General features: G+C 46.5%; 1 protein-coding gene across 9 annotated transcripts in view; it reads left to right on the top strand.

Moving 5' to 3' along the window:
• Window positions 1-13534, top strand: part of LOC106604406 (bromodomain-containing protein 8) — a 58120-nt gene that overhangs the window by 12698 nt on the left and 31888 nt on the right. For all 9 annotated transcript variants that reach the window (XM_082975087.1, XM_014198997.3, XM_014199000.3 and 6 more), the window contains exons 9-16: window positions 266-457; window positions 1253-1349; window positions 8668-8822; window positions 8979-9428; window positions 9517-9716; window positions 9957-10049; window positions 10134-10202; window positions 10352-10637. In XM_082975087.1, coding sequence (XP_082831213.1) covers window positions 266-457; window positions 1253-1349; window positions 8668-8822; window positions 8979-9428; window positions 9517-9716; window positions 9957-10049; window positions 10134-10202; window positions 10352-10637 — 1542 coding nt within the window. The remainder of the gene's footprint in view (window positions 1-265; window positions 458-1252; window positions 1350-8667; window positions 8823-8978; window positions 9429-9516; window positions 9717-9956; window positions 10050-10133; window positions 10203-10351; window positions 10638-13534) is intronic.

The raw sequence follows: 13534 nt of genomic DNA, 5'->3' as shown, positions 1-13534 counted from the left end.
ACTGGTCATCATACGCCTGCTTTGTTATTTTTTTGAGCTTTTTGTCTTCAACAGTTGTTGATGTGTGTATTGGTAGCAAATGACAAATGACTTGCGTATTCTGTATTCAAGCACTACCTTGCACTTCCATCAGCGTGCACGAAGTGGGTCAAAGACGGTCTATGAAAAATTCTAGCGGTATTGGAAGGAATACAGTGGAAGCGCTGTGGTCTATTAAATAGAGGAGGATTTATTTATTTTTTTCTCCCCCAATCTGTCCACGTAGGCCCAGGGGGTGGCTGTGTTTCTACCATCATCGGATGCTCCAATGGCGCTGCCTAAGGAGGGAAGTCTTGGGTCTCTGGTAGAAGACTCCCCACAGAAGAGGCTCCTTAGTCAGAAGTCCACGCCGCCTCCCTCCCCTCTCCTCTCAGAGCTGCTGAAGAAAGGAAGCCTGATCTCTGCTAGCCCCAGACTGGTGAGAAATACAGAGCGATTAAAAAAACGGATGATTTGCAGTAATAAGGGATGAAATTATTGGATTATTTTGGGTGGATCTGTTTTAGGGAGAGAGTCCAGGTTAAGTTTGACTTCACAAGCTACTGGTGTCGGAAATTCCTGTCTCATTTTGATCACTCTTGTTGCTGAGAATTTTCCTGCACCGTGATTTACATAAATTCACTGAAAACCCACACTAACACATGGTTATATTAAAGCGGCAATCAGCAGTTGTTACATACATTTTTTTACTTATAAATGAATGATATGTACGCATTGATTCTTGAAGAATATAACTTATAAATGCCTCGTGAGCTTAGTTCAACTGTAATACCCCATCAGAACCACAAACATAACCTTGTTTTACTCCAATATTTGTAAACAAACACTATATAGACTTAAACTATGATTAAAACTATCATTATGATGTAATGGATGGTCAAGCCTTGCATCCATAGCTCTGTGTATGCATTTTAGTGGTTACATTTCTCCAGCCCCATCCATCAGCTTTTTACCGAAACAAACTTTATTGTTTCAACTGCAAATTTCCCCTTTAACAGTATTGCACTTTTCATGTAGCCTACTTTTGGCCAGCTAATAGGCTAACCACAGATCACGCAACGTTATGGACTAAACATTCAAATCATGTTGCTACAGAATTATATTGCTGTGACCATATAGGTCAAATTAAGATCCTACATCTGTACCAAGCCGTGCAGTAAAAACAGTTGAATCAGGGATATTGTGTGTTGTTGATGTAATCTCTCTGGGTCAGGTGGTGGAGGGGGATGTTGCTGCTGCAGGACTGGCTAATGGAGGAGTTCCCACTACAACCCTTGCTATCCCAGCAGGCTTTGAGGTCGCCAGCTCAGGTAACTACGGCAACTGTGATATAACCCGTCACGCTAGCTGTTATGTGTTTGGGTTGATGTGTATTTTAGTTGAGTGCTATATGTGCTTCTGTGCTTTAAATGTTTTTTAGAAGCAAAGTGTGTGGCTGTGTCCTTTTATTAGATGTACTTTGTTATGTCCAACAGGAAATATTACCCCCCCACTGCCCCACCCAACACTGTCCCTCATCTGTTTCTTTCCCACACTGTCTGTCAGTGTTTCTCTCTCTCTCTCCCCACACTGTCTGTCAGTGTTTCTCTCTCTCTCTCTCTCTCTCTCTCCCACACTCTGTCATTGTTTCTCTCTCTCTCTCCCACACTCTGTCAGTGTTTCTCTCTCTCTCTCTCTCCCACACTGTCAGTGTTTCTCTCTCTCTCTCCCTCACTCTGTCAGTGTTTCTCTCTCTCTCCCACACTCTGTCAGTGTTTCTCTCTCTCTCTCCCTCACTCTGTCAGTGTTTCTCTCTCTCTCCCTCACTCTGTCAGTGTTTCTCTCTCTCTCCCACACTCTGTCAGTGTTTCTCTCTCTCTCTCCCTCACACTCTGTCAGTGTTTCTCTCTCTCTCTCTCTCCCACACTGTCTGTCAGTGTTTCTCTCTCTCTCTCTCTCCCACACTGTCTGTCAGTGTTTCTCTCTCTCTCTCTCTCCCACACACTCTGTCAGTGTTTCTCTCTCTCTCTCTCTCACACACTCTGTCAGTGTTTCTCTCTCTCTCTCTCTCCCACACTGTCTGTCAGTGTTTCTCTCTCTCTCTCTCTCCCACACTGTCAGTGTTTCTCTCTCTCTCTCTCTCCCACACTGTCTGTCAGTGTTTCTCTCTCTCTCTCTCTCCCACACTGTCTGTCAGTGTTTCTCTCTCTCTCTCTCTCCCACACTGTCTGTCAGTGTTTCTCTCTCTCTCTCTCTCCCACACTGTCAGTGTTTCTCTCTCTCTCTCTCTCCCACACTGTCAGTGTTTCTCTCTCTCTCTCCCACACTGTCAGTGTTTCTCTCTCTCTCTCCCACACTGTCAGTGTTTCTCTCTCTCTCTCCCACACTCTGTCAGTGTTTCTCTCTCTCTCTCCCACACTGTCAGTGTTTCTCTCTCTCTCTCTCTCTCTCCCACACCGTCTGTCAGTGTTTCTCTCTCTCTCTCCCACACTCTGTCAGTGTTTCTCTCTCTCTCTCTCCCACACTCTGTCAGTGTTTCTCTCTCTCTCTCTCTCTCTCCCACACTCTGTCAGTGTTTCTCTCTCTCTCTCTCTCCCACACTGTCAGTGTTTCTCTCTCTCTCTCCCACACTCTGTCAGTGTTTCTCTCTCTCTCTCTCCCACACTCTGTCAGTGTTTCTCTCTCTCTCTCTCTCTCCCACACTCTGTCAGTGTTTCTCTCTCTCTCTCTCCCACACTGTCTGTCAGTGTTTCTCTCTCTCTCTCTCCCACACTGTCAGTGTTTCTCTCTCTCTCTCCCACACTCTGTCAGCGTTTCTCTCTCTCTCTCCCACACTCTGTCAGTGTTTTTCTCTCTCTCTCTCTCCCACACTGTCAGCGTTTCTCTCTCTCTCTCTCACACTCTGTCAGTGTTTCTCTCTCTCTCTCCCACACTCTGTCAGCGTTTCTCTCTCTCTCCCACACACTGTCAGTGTTTCTCTCTCTCTCTCTCACACTCTGTCAGTGTTTCTCTCTCTCTCTCTCACACTCTGTCAGTGTTTCTCTCTCTCTCTCCCACACTCTGTCAGCGTTTCTCTCTCTCTCTCTCCCACACTGTCTGTCAGCGTTTCTCTCTCTCTCCCACACTGTCTGTCAGCGTTTCTCTCTCTCTCCCACACTGTCTGTCAGCGTTTCTCTCTCTCTCCCACACTCTGTCAGCGTTTCTCTCTCTCTCTCTCACACTCTGTTAGCGTTTCTCTCTCTCTCTCCCACACTCTGTCAGCGTTTCTCTCTCTCTCTCCCACACTCTGTCAGCGTTTCTCTCTCTCTCTCCCACACTCTGTCAGCGTTTCTCTCTCTCTCTCCCACACACTGTCAGTGTTTCTCTCTCTCTCTCCCACACACTGTCAGTGTTTCTCTCTCTCTCTCCCACACTCTGTCAGTGTTTCTCTCTCTCTCTCCCACACTGTCTGTCGGTGTTTCTCTCTCTCTCTCCCACACTGTCTGTCGGTGTTTCTCTCTCTCTCTCCCACACTGTCTGTCGGTGTTTCTCTCTCTCTCTCTCTCCCACACTGTCTGTCGGTGTTTCTCTCTCTCTCTCCCACACTGTCTGTCGGTGTTTCTCTCTCTCTCTCACACTGTCTGTCAGTGTTTCTCTCTCTCTCTCTCTCTCTCCCACACTGTCTGTCAGTGTTTCTCTCTCTCTCTCTCTCTCCCACACTGTCTGTCGGTGTTTCTCTCTCTCTCTCTCTCCCACACTGTCTGTCGGTGTTTCTCTCTCTCTCTCCCACACTGTCTGTCGGTGTTTCTCTCTCTCTCTCCCACACTGTCTGTCGGTGTTTCTCTCTCTCTCTCCCACACTGTCTGTCGGTGTTTCTCTCTCTCTCTCTCTCCCACACTGTCTGTCGGTGTTTCTCTCTCTCTCTCTCTCCCACACTGTCTGTCGGTGTTTCTCTCTCTCTCTCTCTCCCACACTGTCTGTCGGTGTTTCTCTCTCTCTCTCTCTCTCTCCCACACTGTCTGTCGGTGTTTCTCTCTCTCTCTCTCTCTCTCCCACACTGTCTGTCGGTGTTTCTCTCTCTCTCTCCCACACTGTCTGTCGGTGTTTCTCTCTCTCTCTCTCTCTCCCACACTGTCTGTCGGTGTGTTTCTCTCTCTCTCTCTCCCACACTGTCTGTCGGTGTTTCTCTCTCTCTCTCCCACACTGTCTGTCGGTGTTTCTCTCTCTCTCTCTCTCTCCCACACTGTCTGTCGGTGTGTTTCTCTCTCTCTCTCTCCCACACTGTCTGTCGGTGTTTCTCTCTCTCTCTCTCTCTCTCCCACACTGTCTGTCGGTGTTTCTCTCTCTCTCTCTCTCTCTCCCACACTGTCTGTCGGTGTTTCTCTCTCTCTCTCTCTCCCACACTGTCTGTCGGTGTTTCTCTCTCTCTCTCTCTCCCACACTGTCTGTCGGTGTTTCTCTCTCTCTCTCTCTCCCACACTGTCTGTCGGTGTTTCTCTCTCTCTCTCTCTCCCACACTGTCTGTCGGTGTTTCTCTCTCTCTCCCACACTGTCTGTCGGTGTTTCTCTCTCTCTCTCTCTCTCTCACACTGTCTGTCAGTGTTTCTCTCTCTCTCTCTCTCTCCCACACTGTCTGTCAGTGTTTCTCTCTCTCTCTCTCTCTCCCACACTGTCTGTCGGTGTTTCTCTCTCTCTCTCCCACACTGTCTGTCGGTGTTTCTCTCTCTCTCTCTCCCACACTGTCTGTCGGTGTTTCTCTCTCTCTCTCTCCCACACTGTCTGTCGGTGTTTCTCTCTCTCTCTCTCCCACACTGTCTGTCGGTGTTTCTCTCTCTCTCTCTCTCTCCCACACTGTCTGTCGGTGTTTCTCTCTCTCTCTCTCTCTCCCACACTGTCTGTCGGTGTTTCTCTCTCTCTCTCTCTCTCCCACACTGTCTGTCGGTGTTTCTCTCTCTCTCTCTCTCTCCCACACTGTCTGTCGGTGTTTCTCTCTCTCTCTCTCTCTCCCACACTGTCTGTCGGTGTTTCTCTCTCTCTCTCTCTCTCCCACACTGTCTGTCGGTGTTTCTCTCTCTCTCTCTCTCTCCCACACTGTCTGTCGGTGTTTCTCTCTCTCTCTCTCTCTCCCACACTGTCTGTCGGTGTTTCTCTCTCTCTCTCTCTCTCCCACACTGTCTGTCGGTGTTTCTCTCTCTCTCTCTCTCTCCCACACTGTCTGTCGGTGTTTCTCTCTCTCTCTCTCTCTCCCACACTGTCTGTCGGTGTTTCTCTCTCTCTCTCTCTCCCACACTGTCTGTCGGTGTTTCTCTCTCTCTCTCTCTCCCACACTGTCTGTCGGTGTTTCTCTCTCTCTCTCTCTCCCACACTGTCTGTCGAGTGTTGTTTCTCTCTCTCTCTCCCACACTCTGTCAGTGTTTCTCTCTCTCTCTCTCCCACTGTCTGTCAGTGTTTCTCTCTCTCTCTCTCCCACACTGTTTGTCAGTGTTTCTCTCTCTAAACCCAGTTGTCTCTCTCGCTCTAGAAAGGGAAGGAATATCTACAGTGGCAAGAAAAAGTATGTGAACCCTTTGGAACTACCTGGATTTCTGCATAAATTAGTCATAAAATTTGATCCGATCTTCATCTAAGTCACAACAATAGACAAACACAGTCTGCTTAACCTCTCTCGGGTATGTGGGATGAAATCGTCCCACCTAGTCAACAGCCAGTGGAATCGAGTGGCGCGATATTCAAAAACCTTAAAAATGCTATAACTTCAATTTCTCAAACATATGACTATTTTACACCATTTTAAAGACAAGACTCTCGTTAATCTAACCACATTGTCCGATTTCAAAAAGGCTTTACAACGAAAGCAAAACATTAGATTATGTCAGGAGAGTACCCAGCCAGAAATAATCACACACCCATTTTTCAAGCTAGCATATAATGTCACAAAAACCAAAACCACAGCTAAATGCAGCACTAACCTTTGATGATCTTCATCAGATGACACTCCTAGGACATTATGTTATACAATACATGCATGTTTTGTTCAATCAAGTTCATATTTATATAAAAAAACAGCTTTTTACATTAGCATGTGACGTTCAGAACTAGCAAACATACCGAAAACTTCCGGTGAATTTACTAAATTACTCACGATAAACGTTCACAAAAAACATAATTATTTTAAGAATTATAGATACAGAACTCCTTTATGTAATCGCGGTGTCGGATTTTAAAATAGCTTTTCGGCAAAAGCACATTTTGCAATATTCTGAGTAGATAGCTCGGCCATCACGGGCTAGCTAATTTGACACCCACCAAGTTTGGCGTTCACTAAACTCAGAATTACTATAAGAAAAATTGGATTACCTTTGCTGTTCTTCGTCAGAATGCACTCCCAGGACTTCTACTTCAACCACAAATGTTGTTTTGGTTCAAAATAATCCATAGTTATGTTCAAATATCCTCTGTTTTGTCCGTGCGTTCAGGTCCCTATCCGAACGGTGACGCACGGACGCATGTCGTGACAAAAAAATTCAAAATATTCCATTACCGTACTTCGAAGCATGTCAAACGCTGTTTAAAATCAATTTTTATGCGATTTTTCTCGTAAAATAGCGATAATATTCCGACCGGGAGACGTTGTTTTTGTTCAAAGACTGAAAGAAGAAAATTGTGTCTTCACGTGAACGTGCGTCCCGTGTCATTGTTCTCAGATCGACCACTATCCATATGCGCTACTGTTTTTCAGCCAGGGACTGCAGAGTCATCATTCCCCGTTCTGGCGCCTTCTGAGAGCCTATGGGAGCCTTAGAAAATGTCACGTTACAACAGAGATCCTCTGTTTTCGCTAAAGAGGCTATAGAAGGCCAAGAAATGGTCAGAGAGGGCACTTCCTGTATAGAATCTTCTCAGGTTTTGGCCTGCCATATGAGTTCTGTTATACTCAGACACCATTCAAACAGTTTTAGAAACTTTAGGGTATTTTCTATCCAAATCAAACAATTTTATGCATATTCTAGTTTCTGGGCAGGAGTAATAACCAGATTAAATCGGGTACGTTTTTTATCCGGACGTGAAAATACTGCCCCCTACCCAAGAGAGGTTAAACTAATAACACACAAGCAATTATATGTTTTAATGTCTTTATTGAACACACCGTGTAAACATTCAATGTGGAGGGTGGAAAAGTATGTGAACCCTTGGATTTAATAACTGGTTGACCCTCCTTTGGCAGCAATAACCTCAACCAAACGTTTTCTGTAGTTGCGGATCAGACCTCCACAACGGTCAGGAGGAATTTTGGACCATTCATCTTTACAAACCTGTTTCAGTTCAGCAATATTCTTAGGATGTCTGGTGTGAACTGCTCTCGAGGTCATGCCACAGCATTTTAAATCGGACTGAGGTCAGGACTCTAACTGGGCCACTCCAGAAGGCGTATTTTCTTCTGTTGAAGCCATTCTGTTGTTGATTTACTTCTGTGTTTTGGGTCGTTGTCCTGTTGCATCACCCAACTTCTGTTGGCGGACAGATAGCCTTACATTCTCCTGAAAAATGTATTGGGAATTAATTTTTCCGTCGATGATAGCAAGCTGTCCAGGCCCTGAGGCAGCAAAGCAGCCCCAAACCATGATGCTTTCTCCACCATATTTTACAGTTGGGATGAGGTTTTGATGTTGGTGTGCTGGTCCTTTTTTTCTCCACACATAGTGTTGTGTGTTCCTTCCAAACAACTCAACTTTAGTTTAATCTGTCCACAGAATATTTTGCCAGTGGAACATCCAGGTACTCTTTTTTGCGAACTTCAGACGTGCAGCAATGTGTTTTTTTTGGACAGAAGTGGCTACTTCCGTGGGTTCCTCCCATGAACACCATTCTTGTTTAGTGTTTTACGTATCGTAGACTCGTCAACAGAGATGTTAGCATGTTCCAGAGATTTCTGTAAGTCTTTAGCTGATACTCTAGGATTCTTCTTAACCTCATTGAGCATTCTGCACTGTGCTCTTGCAGTCATCTTTGCAGGACGCCCACTCCTAGGGAGAGTAGCAACAGTGCTGAATTTCTCAATTTATAGACAATTTGTCTAACCGTGGACTGATGAACATCAAGACATTTAGAGATACTTTTGTAACCTTTTCCAGCTTTATGCAAGTCAACAATTTTTAATCTTAGGTCTACTGAGATCTCTTTTGTTTGAGGCATGGTTCACATCAGGCAATGCTTCTTGTGAATTGCAAACTCAAATTTTGTGAGTTTTTTTATAGGGCAAGGCAGCTCTAACCAACATCTCCAATCTCGTCTCATTGATTGGACTCCAGGTTAGCTGACTCCTGACTCCAATTAGCTTTTGGAGAAGCTATTAGCCTAGGGGTTCACGTACGTTTCCCCAACCTACACTGAATGTTTAAATGATGTATTCAATATGGACAAGAAAAATAAAATAATTTGTGTGTTATTAGTTTAAGCACACTGTGTTTGTCTATTGTTGTGACTAAGATGAAGATCAGATCAAATTTTCTGACTACTTTATGCAGAAATCCAGGTAATTCCAAAGGGTTCACATACTTTTTCTTGCCACTGTATGTAAAGAGGAACATGCATCTGATCTCTACTCCCAGTCAGACCGGTGTAATATTTGTGGTGACACCTGCCTCTCTCTCCTTTCCTCTGTGTGTTCAGTCGGAGAGGCGGTGGTGAAGGCAGAGCTGGGTGAAGAGGTGGAGCTAGTGAAGGAGGTGGGGCTAGTGGAGGAGGACCTGGTAGCTGTTTCCTACATGGGGGATGAGCTGGACCTGGAGACAGTCGGAGACATCATCGCCATCATAGAGGAGAAGGTAAATAGTGTGGGGCGGTGCAGCTTTTGACCTTGATATCTCTAGTAAGCGGTCTTGTTTGTGCGCACTCATCACAGTCCTCTCTCTGTGTGTGTGTGTGTGTGTGTGTGTGTGTGTGTGTGTGTGTGTCTCTTTCTCTCTGTCTGTATTTCTCAGGTCGATGACTCTGTGGAGGCTCTAGATGCTGCAGCAGTGGAGGCTGCTCTCTCTCTCTGTGAGGAGGCTGTTTCTGCCGGCCACTCCCTCTCAGGCCCCTGGGAGGCCCATGACTTGAAGTCCTCAGAGCCTGGGCCCACGGTTCAGTCTGACCCCACACAGGGGCTTCAGGGTGGGGCGGGAGCTAACCCTGGGGGCCTGGAGCCAGAGACAGAGCGTGGAAGGGAGGAAGCCAAGGAGGGATTAGAAACAGTGGGGACAGACGTTGCTCCTTCTGTTGCCGCTGACGACGGCCTGGCAGGAAGTGAGGTCACAGAGGAGGGAGTTCTCGCGGTGGAAGGAAGCCTGAGCACAGCTGTGAAGACTGAGAATGAGGAGTGGACCCAGCCAGAACCAAACACACCCTGCCTAGACTCAGAAGACAGCTCTGGATCAGGGAAAGAGTCCAAGGTAATTGTCCTCTTTTCAGTAACACTCACACACACACCTCTACCAGGTGCAGTTGAATTATCATCTCTCCTTGTGTATCTTTATGTAGGAAGTGAAGGATGAGGATGGAGGGAGTGACGGGGATCCTGATGAAGAGGTGGAGATGAAAGAGGAGTGTGGAGAGGGGGAGGGGCCCTACCTATCAGAAGTAGAACCGGCAGCCAGTGAGAGCGAGGACGGCTATGGCCCCTCCTCCCAACGCTACACCACAGCTGATTCACTAGCCAGCAGCCCCGCCTCTTCTCAGTTGTAAGTGTCCAACCCTGATCCTTGTATCCATGGCAACTCTTAATCTGAACATGCCATCACAAGCCTGAATAAAGGAAAGTCAACTCGACCCTTAAGAATGCTTTTTGACCTATCCCCAAGATGAGGGGTGGTTTCTCTGTAGTAAGCTGTCTTGTGGGCTTTTGTGCACTATTATCACAATCCTGCCTGTCTCTGTCCCTCTACCACTCACCTACCCTCCTGTCTGTCGATCTCTCTCAGCTCGATATGTGGGGAGGATCAGGAGGCAGTTCAGGCTCAGAAGATCTGGAAGAAAGCCATCATGCTGGTGTGGAGAGCAGCAGCCAATCACAGGTCAGCTCTTAGACATATTGGCTGTTATTGGGCACATGGTTAAGGCACTGTAGGGTTTGCCTGATCTGTTGTTATCTGTCACAGGTACGCCAGTGTGTTCCTCCAGTCTGTGTCTGATGACATCGCCCCTGGTTACCACAGCATTGTACACAGGTGAGAGTGCTATAAGAGCAAACTGTTTGTTTGCTATATTATATGTTATGTACATATGAAAATAAAATCTATATGAACAATGTAAGTACATACTAAACTTCCCCTCTAAAACACACACACACACTCCTCCCTAACACATCCACACACAGACCCATGGATCTGTCGGCCATCAAGAAGAGTATCGAGGCAGGTCAGATCCGTACGACAGCGGAGTTCCAGCGTGACATCATGCTGATGTTCCAGAACGCGGTGATGTACAACAGCTCTGACCACGATGTGTTCCACATGGCCCTGGAGATGCAGAGGGACGTTCTAGAACACGTGCAGCAGTTTCTGGCCACTCAGCTCATCATGCAGACCTCAGAGTCCTCCATCTCCACCAAGAGCCTCAGAGGCCGCGAGGGGGGCCGCAAGCCAGGGGAGCCAGTGGAGAAGGTAAAACTAGACTAGACACACACCTCCAAGTCCAGCATCGACACCAACGAGACAAGACATAGGAAGACTCTGTACCCATCTCATGCCTCAATAATCTTATCTTGCCTCTCTCCTACCTCCCTGCCATTACACTTCCTCTGTAGGAGCATGGAGACTCTGTCTCCCCTCTCCATTACTACTGTCTGTCTACTGTCTCTCCTCTCCATTACTACTGTCTGTCTACTGTCTCTCCTCTCCATTACTACTGTCTGTCTACTGTCTCTCCTCTCCATTACTACTGTCTGTCTACTGTCTCTCCTCTCCATTACTACTGTCTGTCTACTGTCTCTCCTCTCCATTACTACTGTCTGTCTACTGTCTCTCCTCTACATTACTACTGTCTGTCTACTGTCTCTCCTCTCCATTACTACTGTCTGTCTACTGTCTCTCCTCTCCATTACTACTGTCTGTCTACTGTCTCTCCTCTACATTACTACTGTCTGTCTACTGTCTCTCCTCTCCATTACTACTGTCTGTCTACTGTCTCTCCTCTCCATTACTACTGTCTGTCTACTGTCTCTCCTCTACATTACTACTGTCTGTCTACTGTCTCTCCTCTACATTACTACTGTCTGTCTACTGTCTCTCCTCTCCATTACTACTGTCTGTCTACTGTCTCTCCTCTCCATTACTACTGTCTGTCTACTGTCTCTCCTCTACATTACTACTGTCTGTCTACTGTCTCTCCTCTCCATTACTACTGTCTGTCTACTGTCTCTCCTCTCCATTACTACTGTCTGTCTACTGTCTCTCCTCTCCATTACTACTGTCTGTCTACTGTCTCTCCTCTCCATTACTACTGTCTGTCTACTGTCTCTCCTCTCCATTACTACTGTCTGTCTACTGTCTCCCCTCTCCATTACTACTGTCTGTCTACTGTCTCTCCTCTCCATTACTACTGTCTCTCTCCTCTCCATTACTACTGTCTGTCTACTGTCTCTCCTCTCCATTACTACTGTCTGTCTACTGTCTCTCCTCTCCATTACTACTGTCTGTCTACTGTCTCCCCTCTCCATTACTACTGTCTGTCTACTGTCTCTCCTCTCCATTACTACTGTCTGTCTACTGTCTCTCCTCTCCATTACTACTGTCTGTCTACTGTCTCTCCTCTCCATTACTACTGTCTGTCTACTGTCTCTCCTCTCCATTACTACTGTCTGTCTACTGTCTCTCCTCTACATTACTACTGTCTGTCTACTGTCTCTCCTCTACATTACTACTGTCTGTCTACTGTCTCTCCTCTACATTACTACTGTCTGTCTACTGTCTCTCTTCTCCGGTAATACCGTCTGTCTACTGTCTCTCCTCTCCATTACTACCGTCTGTCTACTGTCTCTCCTCTCCATTACTACTGTCTGTCTACTGTTTCTCCTCTCCAGTAATACTGTCTGTCTACTGTCTCTCCTCTCTGGTAATACTGTCTGTCTACTGTCTCTCCTCTCCGGTAATACTGTCTGTCTACTGTCTCTCCTCTCCGGTAATACTGTCTGTCTACTGTCTCTCCTCTCTGGTAATACTGTCTGTCTACTGTCTCTCCTCTACATTACTACGGTCTGTCTACTGTCTCTCTTCTCTGGTAATACTGTCTGTCTACTGTCTCTCCTCTCCGTTACTACTGTCTGTCTACTGTCTCTCCTCTCTGGTAATACTGTCTGTCTACTGTCTCCCCTCTCCATTACTACTGTCTGTCTACTGTCTCTCCTCTCCATTACTACTGTCTGTCTACTGTCTCTCCTCTCCATTACTACTGTCTGTCTACTGTCTCTCCTCTCCATTACTACTGTCTGTCTACTGTCTCCCCTCTCCATTACTACTGTCTGTCTACTGTCTCTCCTCTCCATTACTACTGTCTGTCTACTGTCTCTCCTCTCCATTACTACTGTCTGTCTACTGTCTCTCCTCTCCATTACTACTGTCTGTCTACTGTCTCTCCTCTACATTACTACTGTCTGTCTACTGTCTCTCCTCTACATTACTACTGTCTGTCTACTGTCTCTCCTCTACATTACTACTGTCTGTCTACTGTCTCTCTTCTCCGGTAATACTGTCTGTCTACTGTCTCTCCTCTCCATTACTACCGTCTGTCTACTGTCTCTCCTCTCCATTACTACTGTCTGTCTACTGTTTCTCCTCTCCAGTAATACTGTCTGTCTACTGTCTCTCCTCTATGGTAATACTGTCTGTCTACTGTCTCTCCTCTCTGGTAATACTGTCTGTCTACTGTCTCTCCTCTCCGGTAATACTGTCTGTCTACTGTCTCTCCTCTCCGGTAATACTGTCTGTCTACTGTCTCTCCTCTCTGGTAATACTGTCTGTCTACTGTCTCTCCTCTACATTACTACTGTCTGTCTACTGTCTCTCCTCTCTGGTAATACTGTCTGTCTACTGTCTCTCCTCTCCGTTACTACTGTCTGTCTACTGTCTCTCCTCTCTGGTAATACTGTCTGTCTACTGTCTCTCCTCTCCATTACTGCTGTCTGTCTACTGTCTCCCCTCTCCATTACTGCTGTCTGTCTACTGTCTCCCCTCTCCATTACTACTGTCTGTCTACTGTCTCCCCTCTCCATTACTACTGTCTGTCTACTGTCTCTCCTCTCCATTACTACTGTCTGTCTACTGTCTCTCCTCTCCATTACTACTGTCTGTCTACTGTCTCCCCTCTCCATTACTACTGTCTGTCTACTGTCTCTCCTCTCCATTACTACTGTCTGTCTACTGTCTCCCCTCTCCATTACTACTGTCTGTCTACTGTCTCCCCTCTCCATTACTACTGTCTGTCTACTGTCTCCCCTCTCCATTACTACTGTCTGTCTACTGTCTCCCCTCTCCATTACTACTGTCTGTCTACTGTCTCCCCT

Source organism: Salmo salar, chromosome 05, assembly GCF_965601325.2.
Source record: "Salmo salar chromosome 05, fSalSal1, whole genome shotgun sequence".
Taxonomy (NCBI): Eukaryota; Metazoa; Chordata; class Actinopteri; order Salmoniformes; family Salmonidae; genus Salmo; species Salmo salar.
This window is presented reverse-complemented; position numbering and strand designations above follow the sequence as displayed.